Raw genomic sequence first — 23482 nt, forward strand, 5'->3', positions numbered from 1 at the left:
ATGAATACAGCCTTCCTTACATTCCACAAAATCAAGGAAGTCCACTGGAAAATGATAAGTTATCTGAAAAATTGATAAAAAAAAATGTATGCAACCAAAAGCTTTCCTCCCTATTTTGGGATGATTCAGTTTCCACACTTATCGTAGTTATTTGAGCAACGCAACAATTGTTATTTCTGATAATTCAGGAAAAATGCAAAAACTTGCTATGCAGATTGGACCTTGAAACGTTGATAGTCGTGCGTTAACCGATTTCGGCTCTGAAGTTGAAAAATGCGAAATGGAAAAACAACAATGTATCTTAATCACAGCAAAATGATTATTTGCGGAAAAACAAATAGAAATTTGGATTCGTAATCCCAGACCCATAAGACAGACTCATCGGGAATTTGCTCCTGATTTCCACAATATTTCTGAAACAAGAGCGAGGGAACCCATGGTACTACAAGGATCAAGAAATGGACCACAAGATAGACTGACGCGGAATATAGGTCTCTACCAGCCAACTTATCTATCTCTAGGAATGATATATCGCTCTCTAGAAGCCCAGCCCCTCGACAAACAAAACCGCTAGTGGGTTGTAATAGACACACCTTGTTCGAAGTGATACCACTATTAACAAAATGCTACGGATCTAGACTAAGGTGTCAAAAAGCACCTCGGCAATCCAATATTTTATGCAAAACGTGACCATTGAATAGTTTGCAGTCGTAACTGATCACCTTAGTGAATAAGCTTGACTTTACCGTTCTACGGAGGCTATGGCACGGCGGACCTCATAACCCTACTGCTGTTAGAAAAAAAAATATAAAGAAAACCAAGCAACAAACAAGCGGGACTCGGGTCCCGGTACTTCACTCAAACTGGCCTATCAGGAAGAGTCAATGTTGACTTACTGCGCAGACCACAACTAATAAAGTCTGAGGTCAGCATATCAAACATCAGGAAGGAGACAGGTCTCAGTGGCACAGGTGCTAAATGGTATCTGTGCTAAACCAGAAGAGACGCTTAAGAAGACTCAGGACAGGTCTAAACCTCCAGTATCGGAACTAAGAAGGCGAGGAGCAGCGGAGATCAACCCGCAAGCCCAAGAGAGGGGAAATCCCAGGGAAGTCAGGGGACACGCCATTAGCTATGCTTATAAGGTAAAGAGCATTCGACTGACCATACTACTGAAAGTATTTCCAGAGCCTTGAGGAGCAGACAATAATTGAGAATCTCATAATCATGGAGATGTATGAGGGATGAAATATAGAACTCGTCTTCACCGGCACACGCGTTAAGTCGGATGTTATAATGGTAGACCACACGACGGATGACATGCTTACGACTATAATCGCCAAATTGCCAGGATGAAAAGGAGCGAAACTATCGACATGTGCTGCTGATGATATACCGGGGACACTCATGATGACTATCTACCTTCCCAAAGTCGTAGCGATTGAGACGGGGAAACTTCTGCGCCTCTTCATCACCCTAAACACCCAGGAAGAGGACGAAACTCCTCACGATCTCTAACCCGCTCAGAACATTGAAGACAATTAAAAGTTGTAACTGCCTCATCAGTTACGGATTCAATAGCATACCTGTACACATACACAGGAAGAAACCAAAGAAGGATACTTCAGAGGACGCATTGGGTAAAAAGCCCACCGAGATTTCCGAAGGTTGAAAGGGCAGGACCTAACAAGGAAGTGGATCTGTTGCCCATAAAAGAGGACGAGGTGGAAGAGCTAAATCTGCTAAGATTTAAGTCGGGTAGCGAAACACAAGGAAGTGTCATGTCGGAGAAAGGCATAGGAGTAAAGCTCCAAGTACTAATCGAGCCCAATTGTCATCACTAAAATAGCCCAGACCAACCTTCGCCATGCAAAAACTATATCTGCAGTAATTGCAAGGGCAAGTATAAAGGATAACATTGGAAAAGCACTACCTTAGGTGTACCAGCGGCAGATTCGCGGTCTACAAAGAGGAAATATTCAGGTAATTTGGAATTCTTCTTGTGGAAAAAAGAAGAGCGTGTATCATGCTCAAACGAAACTTAAAATATAATTGTCTTTCAATGGTAGTTATATGGATGGGGAAAATCGCCCGTATGATTTCAGGTCTCAAGCTGCATCGGAGAATCTCAACCAGAGCAGCTTCCTGGGGCGATTGCTGCAGTCTGGACACCAAACGTCGGATATCTTTATAAAACTCTGCGAAGTATTCTCGGTCGTTTTCGATCCAGTTTTGGATCCGCTCCCAGAGATCAATGTCTAGCAGACGATCCCGAAATTGATTCCGGAGAACGTCCCACATATCCGTCAACCGAGCGTCTGAATTAACTTGCCGATACTCCCAGCACCCATCCGCCTCGTCTCCGGTATACAGTATATAGGCGCACTCGAACAACAAAGGAAAGTTCTCCAGTAGAGTGGAATTGGTCAAGGATTCGTCACTAAAAAAGACCTTATTTATTGGCAGTGATCCTTTGATCATATCATATCTTAGGCTTCAAGAGCGCGACCAGATAAAATGGCAGGAAGAGTTAATGAGGGTAACGGCCACGAAAGTGACATAGAAGCTAGAGATCCATCCCACCTCGGAAGATTTTTAAGCGTGGAAGAGCGCTGTCCCTTTACAAGCAGAGTCAGCCTCGACATCAACCTCGCTTCTCGATACGACCCCGACGACAATTTCAACGTCACGTCATATGGTCTTCTAACATGCGTTACTGTGCTAGAAGGTCCCTGTTGGGTGTCGTCTATCGACGGATAGGCGTTGTCTTCGAGGGTGGTCGAAATCCAGCGCTGCTTCCCCCACGCCTCCTGATAATGGGTCGTTACCCAACCCCCCTCGTTCGTCGGCATTAAATTCAGAATCGTGTCCGCTATCTGACATTTTGATTCCAAGATCAAGTGAGTGTATATTAAATAGAAAGAAATATGTAACAGGTCAGGGTCCAAAAGGAACGATCAGACGGGAAGTTCAGAAGGGAGAGAAGAAAAATGAAATACCAAAAATCCAACCAAAACTCAATCCATTACGTCGTCCAAAATAGCGATAAAATAAAAAAAAAGTGAGAAAAATTAACAACTCAACGACTAACTAAAAAGTCCAAAATCAATCAAAATATCAGTTCAACGATATATCAAGGACTCCTCCCTGCCTAAATTGTCGACTCCCTGTGAAACTTTCGCAAAACTCTTCTTGGAAGCCAATCACCTAGGGCAAGAAGCTCTACTCAACAAGATGGGAAGGAAAATTGATGCTTAGGACCACTTGCTTCTACGAGGAAAGGAGTGAAACCTAAAATTAGAAAAATGAAGTCAAATGTACGTGGAGCCTAGGCGGGAACAAAAAGAAGTGGTGAGCCTTTCCACGGATTCAAGGAACCTGAAATTTCGAAAATGTTAGGCTTGAATCTAAGAAACTTTGGGTCCCACGTTGGGCGCCATTTGTAGTAACTAAATGGATTGAAGGTAGTCAAAAAAAGAGTTACATCGTTGAGAAAGAAGCAAAGACTGCAAAGAAGAAGAATTACAGAGAAACGTGCAAAGCATGGATACTCCAAAGTAAAAATAATGATAACATGTGAAAATACGGCTCGAATTGATCGTTATCTCCAGACAAGGTGATAAGAAATACGCCGACACTCTTTGGATAATTAAACCGGTTCGAAACTAATGTACCTTGAACTGGACATCAATCAAATCTTCCCAAAAAGTATAGTTGGTAGTGAACCTCAAGAAGACTCCGGCAAGACGGCGGAAAACTTCTTTTGAAAATTCGGCCATAAGACATGAGGTCATCATTCAATATACAAACTTTGATGAGGTAAAGAGAAAAAAGCAAGCGATGGCGGCTTTTTTGAAAAGTTAGGGTGCAGGCCCTAAGCGAGGGGTCCGTGGACCAGGAAAGAAGGAGTAAGTTGCTCCCCATTTGGTCCGGTCTAGCATTAAGTTAATGCGGACTTAGGACCCCATCATTCTCAAATCAGAGGTAAAGAGAGTTTGAACTGCTTGGATTGCAAAATTCGTCAAAAAGACATATGGAGTGACGAAAACTTCAGTCATTAGTGCGCTGTCAAAAAAGCACACAAACTGCCAGTGATGGAAAAAGTAAAAATATTTACCAACTCAGAGAACAGGTGTCCCTCGAGCGATGGGTCTGGTGTTTGACAGGCCTAAAGGTCCACGAAATGTAGAGGAAAATGCCTCATATTCAGGCAGCGCTAAGTGACCCTAAATGCAGAAGCAGAGAAATAGTCGCAGAAAATGAAACGGAACTCGTGGAGATTTACAGTTGAATTAAATTCAGATGCTATTCTTAGCATTGTCTTAAAACTCGCTGGCAAGACCAAGCCTCCTAATTCATTCAAAGTAACTTTGACCGCTCGATGAAAGAGGCCAAGGTTCTTTATTACCAAAGCTCAATCAAAAACCAGGAAACTCATCATTATATGCGATCTATCTCACTTTGCAACGCAATAGGGAAGACACATACTGGAGAGTGTCATTTATAACATACTTTTTCCTACAACTGCATATAGGGATGACCTATTGGAGCAGAAGTTCGGTATTCGCTAAACTGATTTTATAGCCAACGCCACAGAAGTGGTACGTAATTCGAGAGGTGGTAGCCCTTAGAAAATGGTTTGCCGTCATTACGTTGAACCTCAATAGATGGTTGTAGTTCCCATAATATTGTCAGCTACAGGTATTGTACCTAAATCCCTCACAGCTTCCCTTGATGTCCTGGGACTTTCGCACAGTCTGCTTCACCAGTGCCCCTTTAGTTTTTAAGTAAGTAGCATCGTCCGAGCCTAAATGCTTGACACTTAGTGCTAGTGTTAGGTAAAATCCGGCATCTGCCGAGATTGTGATAACTCGGATAATGATAATAAGTACTCAAAACTTAAATTTTTTTTGCGGCGGCTTGCAGTGTCAGCGTTTTTCTTTTTTTTTTTTTGAGGTTGGGGCTCCTAAGCCTGCGATTGATACTTGACGGCGGCTCCGGCTCCCTGCAGCGACATCGTCGAAGTCGGCTTCCCTTGTTAGAAGCTTGCGGCTCAACTGTCTGGTGAATGATTTTATCATTAGACATTGGGGGCACACAAAAGCCAACAGAATTTTTCGCGTCTTTCCCAGCGAAATAAACGGCACGGTTTTACCAGTCTGCGCTGATACGGGACGACCTCGGCAGAAATCAATTACGGGGCGGTCACGTCCCGGAAATTAGCGCCGCGCCTGGTTCCTTATGGGGCAAGGTTTAGCTACCATACGCCAGCTGCGCAACGAAAACAGGCTCACAAAAAACAGCCCGAAACTCGCCCTGTGACAATGTCGGCCCTGGCTGGGATGCCTCGCTCTACCTGGACACAATCGGCGCAGTTGCAAATTTCCGCACAAACCTGCCTTTTTTCCTTGTTCCAATCGGGCGAGTTCTTCGGGTCACCACTTTAGTCAGATGCGACCTGATTGTTCTCCGCATTGTTGCAATTTTGTGATTCTAGGGTGAACTTAAGGTGGGGTTTCCTGTCAATTATTAACTTTATTTGAACAGGTATCGGTATGGAGGGTATTTCGGAGCCTAGGCACTATATAGTGGCAGCCCCCGGATTTTTTTTTTTCAGATTTTTCGGTTTTGTAGTTCCTGAGAATGGCTTCGTTAAAAAAATGACCAATTTCAACCTCCCGCACTCCCCACCTTTTCAACAAAAGTCAAAATTAAGACAGGCTTCGAAAAGTACTAACCGAGACCTTTAATTTGATACCCCATATGACTATATTTGATGAAAAAAAAATTGACACCCCCCTTTTGCATGTATCGGGACCCCCTCCCCCCTTAAATTAGTCGTAAAAGGATGTAACTCACTATATGCATGAGCGTTCACAGTTCCCACCTTTGTACCAAATTTGGTGTCAATCGCTATAACCGTCTCCGAGAAAAATGCGTGTGACGGACAGACACACAGACAGACAGTCAGACAGACAGACAGAGGGGCGCAGTCTATTAGAGGCTTTTGCGCAGATGGACATGGTTTTGGCTAATGAAGGTGCTGTAAACACCTTTCAGAAAGAGGGGTCAGGCTCGGTTGTAGACCTGACCTTTATCAGCCCTTCCCTGGCGCGCGGTATATTCTGGTGCGTCAGCAAACGCTACACCCACAGCGATCACCAGGCAATCTTCTTTGAGACATGTGTCGAGGAACAGGGCAAAAAGCTATCATGCCCGAAACCGAAAAAGGTTTCAGCCTGGTCTGCAAAATCTTTGGATGAGCAAACCTTCATACAGGTGTGGTTAGATCAACCTGATAAAGCAGGCGCCTCTACGGAAAGAGCCGTCCATCTGGCTCAATGCATCGCCAAAGCATGTGACGCGTCTATGCCTAGGAGGTGCTCATTCCCCAGTAGAAGACCAAACTACTGGTGGAATGATGAACTGACCGGTCTTCGATCAGCCTGCCACCGAGGCAGAAGAGCGGCTCAGAGGGCGGTAGGTAGAGTCGATCAGGGGCAGAAAGAGTGCGCCTATAAGGCAGCCCGCAAAACCCTCAAGCTCGCCATCCAGCGAAGCAAGGCGAAATGCTTTAAGGAGCTCTACTCAGAAGCGGACATAAACCCGTGAGGGAGTGCTTATAGAATAGTGATGGGACGATTCAGAGGCCGCTCCTCTCCGCAGACCACGTGTCCCACCCTCTTGCTGAAAATCATCCAGGGGTTATTCCCCCAGCAAGAGGAGAGCACTGACATATTCCAACCACCTCTGAATGTGACGGCAATTCCTCCAGTCACCAGAGACGAACTGCTGGAGATCTGCGGTAGAATAGGAGACAATAAAGCGCCGGGCCTGGACGGAGTACCGAATAAGGCCCTTAAGCTTGCCGTGAAATCCAGGCCGGACATGTTCGCTGAGTTGTTCGAAGCGTGCATGTCCGAAGGAATATTTCCGGCGGCTTGGAAGCAACAGAAGTTGGTACTTCTGCCTAAGCCTGGTAAACCTCCAGGTGAACTATCGTCATACCGACCCATATGTCTTTTGGACACGGTGGGGAAAATGTTGGAGCGGGTAATCTATAATAGATTACTCCCGGTTGTTGAGAACCAAGGCGGCCTTTCAGATCGGCAGTATGGGCCCCGAAAAGCCAGATCAACCATTGATGCCATCAAATTGGTTACTGGCCTGGTCGAAGATGCAATTCACGGAAAGGGTAGTACCAGCAAATATTCCGTGGTAGTAACCCTGGACGTGAAAAATGCATTCAATTCGGCCAATTGGAATCTAATCCGCAAATCTCTAGCGAAGGTTGGTATTCCCGCCTATCTCGTTGCTACCGTCGGTAGTTACTTAACTGAAGGGAGGCTTTGGTATGACACTGATGACGGACCTTAGGTGTATGTTGTTTCCGCGGGTGTCCCACAGGGCTCCGTATTAGGCCCACTACTGTGGAACATCATGTACAACGATGTTCTTAATCTTCCCCTTCCGGAGGAACCCACAGTGGTGAGTTACGCTGACGACATAGCACTGGTTGTTGTCGCAAAGCATCTTGAAGATGCTGAGTTATACTCAAGTGAGGCAATCAGTGTTGTCAAATGCTGGTTGGAGAGCTCTGGTTTGACGCTTGCGGAGGAAAAAACAGAAGCGGTCCTCATCACGAAACGCCGGAAGAGAAATTACGCCTGTGTTAGACGCGGGAATCACATCATCACTTCCAAGCCGACCATCAAATACTTGGGGGTGGTGATAGACAGGAAGCTCAGCTATAAGCAACACGTACAGTATGTTTGTGATAAATCATCCACTGCTAGTATGGCCCTGTCGAGGATGATGCCGAACGTGGGAGGGCCAAGGCATACCTCTAGGTTGCTTATAGCCAGGGTGGTGATCTCAATCATGCTCTATGCGACCCCAGTTTGGAGCGAGGCATTGCGGATGTCAGTTAACACTAGCAAACTGAATGCAGTCTACAGGAGGACAGCCCTGAGGGTATGCTCTGCCTTCAGAACTGTCTCAGATGATGCAGCATTCGTCATCTCCGGAATGATGCCGATTAACATCTTGGCAGATGATATGGCGAATATATACCATGCGAAGCCAATCTCTCCCTTATCGCAGACGAAGAACGCTGAGAGGGAGAGATCCATAAATAGATGGCAAGAGCGGTGGGAACGCTCGGGAAAGGGTCGGTGGACTCACAGGCTCATTCCTGCCATCAAGGAGTGGTTGGAGAGACGACACGGTGAGATTAATTATAATCTCACCCAGTTTCTCACGGGACATGGAGGATATCTCCAATACCTTCACAGGTTTAAATTGGAGACCTCACCCGACTGTCCAAATTGTGATGGAGTCCCAGAGGACCCAGAGCATGTATTCTTCCACTGTCCGAGATTTGTGGAAGAAAGGAGGAATATAGAGGAGACTCTAGAAGAAGTGCTGGTACCAGAAAATCTGGTGCCGAAAATGCTAGCACATCAAGAGAATTGGGATGCGGTCAACGCCATGGTCGCATCTATTCAAGATAAATTGCGAAAGGCAGAAGAAAGGAGAAAAGCGCGGTCACGTGCGCCGCGTATAGAAGAAATGGGATTAAGCTAGAGTGAGCTGCCTCCACCCCGTGATGTAATACCTAATGGTGGTTCCGCGGGGCAGGGAGGGAGTCGGGGGTGGTTTTAGTGGGTAAAAATCCCACACTCTGGTGTGTCCAGACCAGTGTCTTTTGAAGATTTCCACTTCCTCAAAAAAAAAAAAAAGACAGACAGACGGACAGGCAGACAGACAGTAAACCGATTTTAATAAGGTTTTGTGTTTACACACAAAAACCAACAGTGTAAACACAAAACCTTAACTAGAATTAATGCAACGAATATTTCAACTCTACATCCAATTTCCATCCACCCATGGCAAAAAACCGTAAGTAGGTGAACTTAGCATACCGTTTAATCGTGCTAAGAGCCTGCTGCGTCTTCAGAACCATGTAATAGGAGGCGCTCCACGTTATAAGGATAGTGGTCGCAATCGATCTTCTTTCGAAGGAAATACTTTACTACGATGAGACCGGAAGGAACAATTCTACATGGCAAGTGCTCAATATACTAGGAGAACGCCAAAGGGCAATGTGGTAGCGGGCTCCTTCTCTATATCGACCTGGAGAGGTAAACCACCACCTGACCACATCCCTTGGGAGCATGCCAGAAGCTACTGGAAGTTTTTCGTTTAAGTTTGTACTTGATATTTTCCTAGATTGCCCCCAATTCAACAATGTAATCGAAGACCCAGATGATGAGACTTCCATATGGTGGCTTAGTGCTAAATATGCACCAAGGGAGTGGGGGTAAGAGCCAACATATCCTTCCGAAACTCTGTCATTTTAAAGATTACAACCTAAAGTTGTACCCGCAATGCCTCAATGTGGTCTTCCCAACATCATTATTCAACCTACAATCGTGACATCGAGTGATCTAATATTGACTGATGAATAATCGATATTTCATTGAATCTACAATAGGGAACAAGTATGTTGTCACAGTCAATCTTTCACTATTCCCTCTCCATTAGTTATCTTTAATATTCTATTTATATTAATGGTAACGCAATCATTCATTTTCATTTAGGTCCGTGCTCCTTTATTTCCCTATTCTCATTCAAACAAGCGTCACTTTCTCTCGATATCTATCTGCGTGCATTATGCAATCGTATCTAACCAACTATCTTGCTTCCATCTCAGATATCCTAGTCACCATCAAGTTAATAGATATTCAATTGAGTTGAGGCCAATAATTGATTGATGCGGGTCGACTGGTTGTCGTCTTGTTTGAAGAGATCTCGAAGAAAGTCGTCTAGAGTACTCGAAGCCACAACAGCACCCACTGTTTACTCGTTAACGTAATAAATAGAAAAAAAAACTTCTTAGATTTATATTTGTATTTATACAGTATCTAATGTGACTCGATACGCCTACATTACACTTATGGTCCAGAAAAGTGTAGTGCAAAGCAACATGCCAGTAACTCTTTCCTCCTTGGCTCTGCAGTCTTTAGCCAGTGGCTCGAGGAACATCAGCATTGTGGCGTTACACAGTTATGGATGATATACATAAAGATACTCGGAAGCAGGCTTAGGAGAAGTTCATTTCAAGTGGTTCAGCATCTTGGCAAGATGTTGCCTTGCCACTCAAAGCATGCACAAAGTCAAAGACTTTTCCATGATAATAGGCAAGAAGCGATGTGATGCCATGCCCACGAAGCGCCTCTACGTTTTCATCTGTATCTTTAGTATGACTACGTATCTGGTCGGCGAATATGTAAAGTATGGCAAAAAAAACTCAACAGATAAAAATCTTATGCTTTGATTTCATCATTGTCGGGATTCCGTGAGACCTACATCCGAAGACTTGTCTCTTCTGACAACATAAGCGTCTACGGTGACGAACGTCTTGGATATTACTCATTGTAATTTCCTAGACTCAAGATATTCTCTCGCGGATAGTATGCGTGTGATTCACCGTCATGATTGCACAGTATTAGAAAGATGATTGTATCCATAATAATGCCAAGATATGCAATTTCAAGGGGGAGTGCGATAATGAATGGAGTCTTTATACGGAAGATACTTTGTAATGAAAGAGTCGAGTCGTATAGTCCGGTATGCATACGTGGTATCAAACTATGGCTAGATTGCTTAGAGGGTTTACTAGCATCTACAGCATATTTCCATTTCAATATCTAAAGGCGAATCAAGTACCATTGTTAGCTAAGTTAATCGACTTTTTACAGATGGAACTCTCCTTATAGCTTCTTTGGAGTACTACAGCCCCTTTGGTACCTTAAATTTCTGCCAACTCTGTTTCTAACGTCTCGTCTCAAGAGCTGCATGACAGATAATATCCCACCCTAAGTCAAACAAGTAGTCCAAAGTTGTCCAATATAAGGTTCCAAAAGATGATTTTGACTAAACTGCCCAAAATGTAGTAACATACTATTAGGTGTGCAACTAAGTTCCCACTGTTTGCAAATAGAGGGCTCCAGCGATAAGTGTTGGTCGATTTTGACACATATAAAACGTCATGAACCAAGCTGAGACATATGGTAAACAAACCACTTTACCAACTTAATGATTTCATTGTGGCGTCATATGCTTTTAGTTGGGTGAAAATGTCTGATTTTGTCTCAAATAATCGTCATTTGCGGGAAGTGTTACTTTTCTTATTTCATTCAAAGAAAATGGCGGCTGAAGTGCATCGATAGTCACAAAAAGTTTACGGAAATGCTGGTCTAGGGTAAAACGGTGGAAATGGTTCAAAAACAAGGAGCTTGGATTCCTTATGATATGAAACCAGGGGATGTCGAGAATTTTCTTCCCCCATGAGCAACTGCTTCAGCAAAAAAAGGAAAGGCTTTTTTCATCACATCTTGACGGATGATAAAAAATAAGTTCATTGAAGGAACCAAAGAAAAAAAAATCGTGGGGACTGCTGGGTCATGCCTCTACGATGTCGGTTCGGCCTAATTTACACGCTATGAAAGTTATGCTGTGTGTTTCGTGGGACTAGGCCGGTGATATCTATTAAAACCATCGGAGACGGTATCGATCTTAATTGATACAACTGAGCCGAGCAATGTGCTAAAAGCAGATGCATGCAAGGCATAAAGAGACGAAGACTTTTATCGTAACGGTTTTCGAGCTCTTCCAGAAAATTGGCAAAAAGTTGGCGGTTGGCAATACTTTGAATGATTTTTGTGTAAATATTTTTTCACAATAAAGTTGCACTTTTATATAAAAAACAACGAGAACTTAGTTATATGGTTGGCTGTCACCCCTTGGTGGAGTATAGCGCGTCAATTACATCCACACGCACGGCTTGCAGTTACCTGAAATGTCCTTCAGCTCCCCGCACGAAATCCGGAAAAGCTCGCACGTCTCCGCTACTGTTCTGCGCCAAGTGCCCTTGAGGCGACCCACTCGTCGGCCATCTTAATATAATAATCGTTGGCGCAACAATCCATATTGGATCAGGTCCTTGAAGTATGTTAGAGCACTTCATTTTAAGATCGTAACGCACGCCCGAGATTATTACTCTGATTTGACTCAGGTACTCATTCACAGTTGAGTCGACTGGTATCCGACGTCAAATCACGATACAAATCCTACTGCCACCAGTGAAATTTGAACCGCGAACTTTCGTACGACAACCTTATTCTCTAGCCACTCAGGTTATCGGACAACATTCCACTCCACTCCTATGCATTCCTCCACTCCACTCCTATGTATTCCGAAAAAAATGAATCCACTGCAGACTGCCCCAACAACTTAACAAACACCATAAAGCATTTCAAATCTCTCAAAACCATCCCTGGCCACACTGTATACTCCCCCGGACATATACAACTGGACAACAAACTTCCTTTTACACAGGACCATGTCAATAAATGGCGCAGAAACCGTGGTTCACAACTGTCTCCCACAAGGAAGCTGTTTAAGCCCTACTCTCTTCAATATATACACGGCAGCCTTTCACCCTATAACAAACAGTCAAAATTACCTCTTCCAATTCGCAGACGACTGTCTTCTTCTGTCATATGTCAAAAAAACCCCGTCCGCTGTACGCAATCTGGAGCTTCTTCTTTACAAATTCACGGCAATCGCTAAGGATTTGAAGTTGAATTTCAACCCAGCCAAATCCAAATTAACTGTCTTCAACCGGACTCGAAAGCACTCCATCCAACTAGCAATTGATCAACAACCCATACAAAACGAGATCCACTTCAAATATCTCAGTGTCAAAGTCACCAACACTCTAATCACAAACCCACACTACTTCCAGAAACTACTTGAGTCCACCCTGAGCAAAAAATTGGCCAATCTCTTATAAACTTCAACTCCAACCTTCACCCTCAAAAAGGCCTCACCATGTTCCGAGCACTTAATATTATAGATGGAAAACAGTATACTCCACACCTCTAAATCTCAACATCTCCAATTACACTCTAAACAAAGTCAAAGCTCTCCATCGTGTCCAAATAAAACGCATTCTTGGTCTCTTCAGATCCGCACTCAACCATGTCGGCTACGCGCTTGCCTACGAGTTCCCACTACACCAGCGCCAAGTTATATCTTATCAAATCCAGGCTATATCAGCCTGATCCATTGCAAAGTCAGACTTAGATTTGAAGATCCCATCGACCAAATACCCTTCCTTCCCAACCCACAAAACCCAATAACCTAGCAGTTGATAGCAACCTCCTCCCCACCACAGAAACACCTGAAAATGTTCAAACTTACTACTACTACTACTATCAGAAACCTTCGGAAAAGAAAACTCCAGTATCATCTACACAGATGATTCCAAAACGGAAAGTAACGCCACCTGTGCCTTCATTAACTTCGATCGCTCCCAAACATTCGCAGCTAGGATAAATCCAAACTCCTTAACGAGGACCCGTATGGCTATCCTCAGCGTACAACCTCATTCGGAAAACCCAATTGCCACCTTTTCAGACAGCAAAACAGCTTGTGCTAAACTTAACGCTCACTACTCCTGAGACACAGTGGTTCAGGTCATTTTCAGAATAATTTCCATCCTCCCTAGGCAGTGTACCACGCACCACCGCTCGCAGTTACCTAAAATGCCCTTCAGCTCCCCGCATAAAATCCCGAAAAGCTCGCACTCCTTCGCTACTGTTCTGCGCCAAGTGCCCTTGGGGCGACCCACTCGTCGGCCATCTTGGGAGAGCGAATTCCACTGCATGACATATCCCACAATGCAATTGTCGCCCCTCCTTATTGTGTGACTTATCCACTGTCACATCCATCTTCCTATCACATCGCATACGAGTGCCAAGCCTGGGCACCGACTAAGTTCTTCGTTGGAGATAGGGTCAGGTCAGCATGCTCCGATGATACGACGCAGACAGGTATTGACGAATGCTTGGAATAGAGTTCACTCTCCATGTGCTACTCGCTATTTAGCAACACAGAAAAAACGCTAGCACAGAACAGTCTCAACTTGATCTTGGTGTTAAGATAACGGCATTTCCAGATTTTAGACAGGGCAGCGAAAGCGGATCTAGCGCTGTTAATGCGTCGGGCAACATCTAATTCGGTGCCGCCGTTGGCAGAAATCACGGTTCCTAGATATATAAATTGATCGACATCTTCGACGCTCTGTTCATTAATGCAGATAGGGAGAGCTTTCTTTCCAAATCCAAAGCCATTTGGCCAAGATCCGTGACCCGGTGACAGAGGTGAGAGAACAAACAGGTGTCAAAAGCGTAGACGAGGTGTTCGAGGAAAGATGTCATTGTCCATTGAATTCCGCCACCTCCTCTGGACTAGGAAGCATGAAGAATGTCACCGATTAAAAGAAGAAATAATATTAGTGAAGGGATGCAACCCTAGCGGACTCCGCTGTGACCTCAAAATTCTCCGAGATTTTCCCTAGGTGTAGCACGTGATATTTTGCGCAATCATTAGTTCCTACGGGATGTCCCTGCTACGTAGGGAATTCCAAATACACTCCCTGTTCACGCTATCGAAAGCTTTCTCGAAATCGATGAGGAACAGGTGCAGCGAATATCCAAATTCCGCGCACTGTTCCAAAATTATCCGTAGGGTGTTGATGTGCTCAATACAGGAGGATCTGAAGTGGAAACCAGCCTGCTCTCTGTCGCTCAAGCCTTCGAGATCTCGTTTGATGCGTTTTAGGATTATTTTAGTCATTATTTTTGCGACGGAAGGGAGCACGCAGACACTCCTCCGATTGTCACACTCAAAATATGTGCCTTTGTTTTTGGAATCTTGACGAACATCCCCTTCTTCCACTCTCTGGGAAAGGTCTCAGATTCCCAAGATTTCCATAGGAGTGGAAGCAGCCAATCTGCAGTAACTTCAGGTATGCGATCAATAACTCTACAGGAAGATCATCGAGACCAGCGGCTTTACTCCGTTTAAGTACATTGGTCTCCTTTGCTTGGAGGAACAGTCCATATCAGCATTTTACGATGGCTACCCATTTTGTCCACGAGGAGGGGAACCTCACCGGATATAATACGAATAAGGACCTTGGTGAAGTGTTCTTTCCACCTCTTGAGTTGTTCATTGTCGTGGATAAGAAGTCGACCGTTGACGTCCTTTACAGAACCATCGAAAAATTTGCGACCACATGCAATCTCTCTCATGATGCGGCATACACTTCTGAAATTATTGCGATCTGCTGCATCTTCCGCTTTCCTGACCAGCGCAATAATAAATTCTCTACTGTGACGGCTCACTACACTGAACTTCTGGGGATTTTGCTCGGTATCGGAGTTCGAGCGCGTCCCGCCCGCCACCACTCGCAGCGGTCAGTTCCGCTCATCGATCACAGTCAGCCAGCTCTTTTGATGCCACTTCGAGACGTGGTCGACGACCTGTGTAACACTCGAAAAAGAACATTTTTGATGGCCGCCAAATCGTCATCGATAGGCGCGTTATTCAGTAGATCTGCCGGTCCATCAGCAAGATAACTCTCTCACTGTCGAGCGACAGCTGACTCATACGAGCGGTCGATGTTGAGTTTAGGAGATCGCAGCTCCCCAACCCTGCTGGTGCACGCAAGCGAACGTAAGCGACCATCAGATGGCGATCCCTTTCGAGGCCAATGTCGGCGCCTCTCTTGTTACCAACCTCCAGGAGACAACACCAAAATCTACTGCTGACCACGAAGTAGTCGATCTGATTGCTCATATGGAGTTGGTCAGTTGATACCTAACTGACCTTTTGCAGGCTCTGTACTCGAACAATGCGCCACCAACTACGAGTCGGTGGAAGTCCCAGAAATGCACGAACATCGCATTATCGTTGCGTTTGCCAAAACTGTGTTTACCCACCACGTGTCCGAGCAAGTTGTTGTAAGGTCCCACCTCGGCATTCAGACTACCCATCAAGCTTACAATGTCACCTTTAGGAATCCTCCCCTGAACCGCGTTTAATTGCACGTAGAAAGCATCCTTCTCCGCCATATATAACTCTCCCTTGGTGTGTGCCATTGTACAATTGTGATACTCCGTACCCCGCACCGAAACCAGTTCCCAGAGAGAGCGCGCCTTGCGGTAACCGTCAGAAGCCATCCGACTTCGGGTTCACGTCTGCTACCACCTGGCTTTCCAGAGTACAAAACCGCATTGCCATTATTGTGGCAAGGGGTAGAGGAGTACTCTCCAGAGTTCCACGATCTTATTTCACTTAGTCCCAGAATTTCCAGTTTATATCGCTGGAATTCCCGCTCAAGTTGGAGAAAGCGAGCATTCTGAGGATCCTCGCTACGATTATCGAGGAGCGTGTGCAGATTCTAGAAGCCAATCATAGTCCTTTTTCATTAGCCAAAGGTCGTTTCCGTGAGGTCAGTCTATATCCAAGACTTTGATGACATTTTTGGTCGCAATAAATTGTCAAAATTTGTAGGTTGCTGGCCCACAAATGGCTGTCTCTTACGACAAGCGGGTGAGTCTATTTTTGAATGTATTTTTGAGCCCCAACTCACAGGGCAGCCTGTTGCAACCCCTTTAATGTCATTGAAGGAAGATGTTACATACTGTAGAGTGGGCGTTCACAGTTTCCACCTTTCCACCAAATTTCCTGCCAATCGACATAACAGTTTTTGAGAAAAGTAAGTGTGATAAGCAGGCGGACCGACTACAAAAGATAGAGCGCGTGGTACGCACCTTAGCGCCAGTGTATCTGCCTAGGGACACCCTAGAACACAGAAATATTTTACATTCCATATAATGAGGTTGATAAAGAAGACTCGAGTTCTATTCCCACTCAAAGCAAATAAGATTTTAAAAAGTATTTTAAATTTGTTTTTAAATTAGTTTACTGTAAACAATGGAGGAAGCTGATAGGTTTTCCACTAGCAAAATGATCAGTTGGGAGTCGCCGTTGGTATCTTTTAGCGCGTATGATCCCTTTAGACGATGTGCTAAACGCGATCACTGAAAGCGAATTCGACTGAAAATCGCGATATTAGACCCAAAGGAGTCACAATAGTGGAGTTACTTCCCAAGATGAGGTTAACGCGTTCACAGGGCTGGGATCAATGATCCAGAATCTAATGGAGAAAGTTAATTAACGAAATAATCTGCATCACGCGATCAAGGATCAGATGCGTTCGGTGAAGGCGAGAAGACAACACACAGCAAATTCGTCTCCCGTCGCATTGCTTGAATTGGTATGGTGGAAGAAAAACATTGCACATATTCCACATTCTTCGATCACTTGGGCCTGAAAAATATTGTGCATTTACTCTGGTGTTATGTGTCGTGCATGTGATGAACTCATTTTGACGACATCTGACAAGGTCGGAATCTAACGCAGAGAGACAAAAGAAATAGGACTAGTCATAAACTGCAACTACATTATTCCAGACATTGGAAGACGGAGTGGACAAAGCCACGGTGAATTAAACCACGAGCTAACACAGTTCTTTTCTTGAGTGGACATGGAGGTTATCATGCCTACCTCCATTGATTTGGTCACGACGAATGTGAAGCATGCTATATTGCATTGCCTAAGTTTTACTGCGCACTGAATAAAATTGGAGGCCGTCGCGGTAAGGCACTTAATAGCCGAAAAGAATTTCAAAGAAAACAAAAAAGGAAGAGGTGGTTTTAGCGAGTAAGATCTTACATAACTTACATAGCAGGAACCAGCAGTAGGTCCTGAACCTTTCCAACTTCAGAAAACAGACAGACCTAAGAATATGGAGCAAACTAAGGCCTAAGAATGGGCGGGGAAACTTATAAGTGTAAATATTCTGTCCCACCAAGAACAGTTAATTCGTTTGTAGTTGCCTCCTGTGGGTATTTATTTGTTGTGCTGGTATTATCGAACTGTGGCTCCGAAAGATCAAGCGACTTGTGAAGCTTGCCGCGAATTTTCGAGAGCATGCAAAAGAGTGCGTGATCATAACACCAATAATCAATAACTCGAATGCAAGGTCAAATCCCAGTAGGATGGTCTAGTACCTCAAATGATACCAAACAGTAGTCTTCACATTGGCTCGGAATTGGACTTCCTGATGTTAAATATCCTGGATAAAGTAGTTGTATCTGTTTAGAATCATGTTTGATGGTGTCAAGCCCCTTTCTCCCACTAATTGGAAGAGTACTCATATAACTCCCATCCCCAAAAGATAAAAGCTCTCTTAATTACGATAGCTACAGGCCTATGTCCATCCTTCCTTCCTCCGGCAAAATGTTTAAGAGGAATATTAGGTCCTTTCCACACTTCCCAACATCCAGTTCGCCAACCGTCCTCATCATCTGAACACGCGCTTCTTGTCCTTGTCTCCTAAGGAGAGCGGACAGCCCAACGCAGACAGCGACCCTAGCTATATTTGTGACCTTAGCTACAAAAGCACTGTCTGCGGGTAAAATCCTCATCGGTTGGGTTCTGTGCAGGCTACGCGAGCAAATTCCACTAAACAAGTGTTTAAAATACCTAGGATTCGGACATATGGCGAAGGATTGGACTAGCACCGCTGATAAACCTAAACTGTGTCGGACTGCAGTAAAACCCTCACTGCCTTCTATCCATGGAAACCAAAGGTCACGATTGCAACCATATAACAGACAGTACCAGGTGTCCAGCCTACAGAATCACTTTAAGTATCCTACATAAATGAGAGTCATCCAGCAGAATCTAACCACTGCCAAGCCGCCCACGATATAAGTGGAAAGGCTACGGTGTGGGCTTGCGGTAATCGAGCCTTACGGCAAGCAATAAAGCACCGCAAACTTGATTTTGTAAGGATTAAGATCGATGACCTCTAAATTTACAGCTGTCATGCCGCCCCAAGTATGACAATACAAGGGCATTGCGGCATGCTAGATAGACTGGCGAGAGACACCAAAGACCGCAACCCCAGAATTATTGCCGGCGAGTTCAACGCTTAGGCAATGGAGTGAGCCTTCACCCTGGCTAACATCGAAAGCGTAAACAGTTTTAGGCGCGTAGGGCTAGGCTCTGTTGTAGATCTTACTTTCGTGAGTAATTCGCTGGTCAAGCGTCTACACTGGCATGCTAGCGAAGAACACACGCATAACCACCACCAGGCGACTTATATTACTATTGATTGATGGACCCAGAGCAATAAATCCTCACTTGAAGAAACCAGAAACAGGTTGGCCATCAGGTTGGCTAGAACACCGAGTTTACTGAAACAGCCATAGAAAAAGCATCGCAGCTGTCCCAAAAGATATACCGAGCATGTGACGCTTCTATGCCATGACGTACACAGTCTCGGAAGCGCAACTCTAACTACTGGTGGAACGCTGAAATAGCGAAGTGACTTACGGAGTGCTTGTGGGCCAGAAGGCGGAGTCAACGCCGAAGAAACAAGCCAGAGTATGAACAAAGATACCTCGAATATAGACACGCACACAAAAAGTTTCAGTGGACCATCACGGAAAGTAAAAATTGTTGCTTCAAGCGACTCTGTGATGAGGCAGACTCAAATCCATGGGAAGGAGCGTACAAGTCAGTTACGTCGGCAATAAAATGCAAAAGGTCCCCTCCTGTTATATGCCCTAAATTATTGTGGAAGATATAATAGTTTCGACATCGTTCCCCCAACATCCCGGAATAATATTCCCAATGATACTAATGAACGTGGAAAACATCCCTCCAATAACCACAGACGAAGTCTTGGACGCAGTGAAAAGGGTCTGGAATACAAGGGCGCTGAAACTGGCAATGAGAACGGCACCAAGCATTTACAGACTGCCTAAAAGACTAATCCTGCCCCACAGAGTAGAAAATACAAAAGCTTGCATTGATCCCGAACACAGGTAAACCGATAGGTGAGCCAGCATCCTATAGACCTATCTATCTCCTGAGTATAATAGGTAAGGTTTTCGAGCGGATAATCTATAACTGGCTATATCCATTAATTGATAGTGGCGGTTCCGGAAAGCTAGGTCACCGGTTGACGCTACCAAACTGGTTTTTGAGCTAGCCAGAAGAAGGGTCGAAAATGTATGTAATAACGGTCGGAGTTTCGCAGGGGTCTGGGCCCTCTGCTATGGAACTTAATGTATAATGGCGTTTTACGGCTTCCAGTAGCTAAACAAGCCGTTGTCGTCGGATTCGCAGTTGACGTTGGAGTGGTTATAGCATCCAATCAACCCGACGAAGTACGCGAACGAGGCATTACGGACGATCAAGTCTTGGCTTATATACCTCGGGCTGGAGCTTGCTATTTTGGAAGCAAAACCTTAAAAATCAGTGAGGCAACAAGAAAGTTTGGTCCCTCGCTGGGAAAATTTGGTCCCTCGCTGGGAACAGGGCATTAGGGAAGAATATGGTCAGCATTCGTTCCTACATTCATTTTGGCTGATGTCCTGCATCTAGCCTGCTACCACTAGCTAGATTTGAAACGTGATCCACCAGGCATGGTCTAATATGATGAAGTGAATGCCCAGCACTAGAATTTCTCAAACAAACTTCCACCACTCAACTACCAAAAACAACATTGGAATAGTGCTGACTCAATAATCCAGGATATACCCTGCAGATCCGTTTTCTGATAGGATTATTTATGCAAATGATTTGGGATACATTTGTAAAAAACCAAGAGCTTTCATAATCCCTAAATCCCAATCTAAAGCCTATGTTGTCTCTCGGGGTTTGGAGACCTAGTAATGGTCCAGGCAACTTAGGCGAAATCGTATGCTAAGGAGTTGTGAAATCGGACTACTTTCCAGAAAATAACTTTGAGTTCCCACCAGGAGAAACCAATAAACTGGCAAACTACTGCGGTAAGGAGGGACCACTGTATTTGTTTGGCTGCGACCCTAATAATTAAATGACGGTGGTCGAGTTGGTGTTAAACACAAGACTCTCGATCTCGTTGCTCCGAATTCATGGCTAACTCTACTAACGGAAATCCCTACCCTGAAGCACGAATTTTATCTATATTTAAGATGTTATCAGAACTTCGATGCGAAAATCTGACATCATGTTGGTCTAAGTGGTTAAGCAAAAGTCCTGGTCATGGATATTTATTTTTATCTTTGTGCCTGTCCTACTGATGTAAGCTTGTCACTTGTGATGTGTCAAATGTGACGATAATGGTACCTAAGGAAAGGTTTAATGGGTTCCAATCCAATAGCTTTTTATCGCAGCGAAGTATACATACAGAACCCAATTTTCAAACTTTCTTGTTTTGACCAGCTTCAAGCCAGAAAAATCACTATCATCTAATGGCCCCACGAAGTGCACAACTTGAAGATTGGTTCCTCTATTGAACTGTAAATAATTATGTTAGCCTCAAAGCATACATTCCACCCCATTAAACAAAACTCATACAAGACCTTATTCACACAGGATATGTAGGACTGGTTCCGAGCATTCAAAGGTTCAATCACTTTTCTCCACAAAGATTTCGTCTTTCCCAGCCCCTCTAATCTCCATTTGCAGATCAAAAGGTCAACAAAAGCCAATTTCCCTGCCAACCACTCAGTCCACAGACCGTATGTGGCCCGTTGAAGCTGGAAGTGGTGCAGTGTCATTTATGCTGAACAGGAAGCTTTTTTCAGACAATAAACATCATTAGTCCGTCGACTAAACCTTCAACCGACTCTCTTCAGAAACAGGCAAGACAACAGGCTACCTGCTGTTCACTTCTCATCCCAGCATTGTCCTGTTGTTTTTAATGCGGCATTCCCCCAGCTCTCACTCCCAGACAAATTATCCTTTCAAAAAAAATCAATAGAACGATTCGAATTTCGGCAGCATACATATCTATACCATATGAATGGAGCCCAGTAACGTCACAAAGCCCAAAAGGATTGCAGCAACAACATTGGAACTGTAGGTCCCATTCACGAAAACACGACCAATGCTTCCCTTCCCAGTAAAATGAACTGGAGCGCAAGGAATGACCTGTGCCTATGTCTGTGACTAGGATGAACGATACGACAGGGACCCGTGCCGATATGTCACGAAGTATCAGCAGGTACCCTCTCGCAGAGCCGAACATGTTCCGCAACTTTGCAATCAACCGCGCTCAACTCTCGGAGGGCTGCTCGAGAAAAAGGACGACGAGGACGATAATAACGATGATGACGGCACGAAGCGGCCATATCACGCGTGTTCAGCTGGCAGGGAAAGCAGCTGGTTGTCTTGCAACTGTAGCAGGCTCGTCCCTTCATCCCTCATCCCTTTCGCTCTCCTTCGGCCTACAGGCCTACTCCCTGAATCATCCAAACACTGGGCAAATACTAGAACAACCACTACCCACACAGCACGCGTTCACGATTCCACTTTATCGATGGCGACTGGCAAGTCTATGAAAAGGCCATACAGGGAGCGCGTGCCTCCTGCATGTGTGTTGGTTAAAGGGTGTGTTTTTCACAGCAAACAATTTTTCCCAATTTTATCCTTCAGCATATTCCACAGCAGTGAAACCTGCAGACGTCCCAGCCACTTTGTGCAAGAATTATGAAAGAAAATAAGACCCTAACACAAAGGACTCCCCTGACTCATTCAAACCAAAGGACCAACATGCGAATATCCTTCAACTTACCCCCGAATATGATAGGAACAGCCATGTTTTGTTGTGCGATGGACAGTGTAGGCGAACGCCTAGGTCCGAAATGTTAATCCTTTCTCTAGCGACCAGAAGCACTTTCTTTCAATCACAACCACCGCATCTCACTGAAAACCACTAGATTTCAACACTTCTCTTCAATTTCTCAACACTTTCATTCATTTCCGTTTGGCAAATTCTATTTAAATTGGCTGCGAAAAGTGCAACTTCCACTTTTGCACAACAAGAGAACCGAGAACCAAAAACCTGGGATAAACTCTCAAAGAAAGTGGTCTTGCAACGGCACCTGCAAACCGAACAACAACCCAACACGAACGCGTTCCTCACGAAACTGATTCCAAGCAACCCAAGTTGAACAGAAACAAGCAAAAGGCATTCAGTCAGCGAAATGTTTATTCATTTTTGTTTGAATGGAATTTCAACTCTGAGCGCCCAGAGAGAGAGGCAGTTTGCAGATGCCTTCTCTGAAAATTCACCCTCTCTCTGGAGAGAGAGAGAGTCTGATAAGGGAAATTGTTCTCAAACAAAACGAGTCGCACATGTTCGGTTGTCAACGTGACGTTGGGTCAAGATAGTGTGAGTTTTGTTTACCGGGCTAGAGACTAGCAATCAATTCGAGTAGATGTCTCTGTTGGACAAATTTACGCTATTGTCCAACATGAGCGCTACATTCGCAAAGTATTGGTTGTACAGTTATTCGTGGTCCTCAAATTTCCAGTCCAGATTCCGTTTTACCGAGCAGTCATGGAAGTTTACCGCATTGAAATACCACAAATATCTCTTTTGCAGAAGGTTTCTCGCTAACTAATGAGTCATTTTCAGCCTCAATTGTTATCTTTGATGGGTAAGATCTCCTGTCGCCAATAAATATTAAAATTTCTAGCACACCGGGGAGCCGAATTAACT

General features: G+C 44.6%; 1 protein-coding gene across 2 annotated transcripts in view; it reads right to left on the reverse strand.

Annotated features, from left to right (window-relative positions):
- Positions 1–22987, reverse strand: part of LOC119652347 (unconventional myosin heavy chain 6) — a 199840-nt gene extending 176853 nt beyond the window's left edge. For both annotated transcript variants that reach the window (XM_038056375.1, XM_038056374.1), the window contains exon 1: positions 22553–22987. In XM_038056375.1, coding sequence (XP_037912303.1) covers positions 22553–22577 — 25 coding nt within the window. In that variant the 5' untranslated portion in view covers positions 22578–22987. The remainder of the gene's footprint in view (positions 1–22552) is intronic.
- Positions 22988–23482: the final 495 nt, after the last annotated feature.

This window comes from Hermetia illucens, chromosome 3 (assembly GCF_905115235.1).
Source record: "Hermetia illucens chromosome 3, iHerIll2.2.curated.20191125, whole genome shotgun sequence".
Taxonomy (NCBI): Eukaryota; Metazoa; Arthropoda; class Insecta; order Diptera; family Stratiomyidae; genus Hermetia; species Hermetia illucens.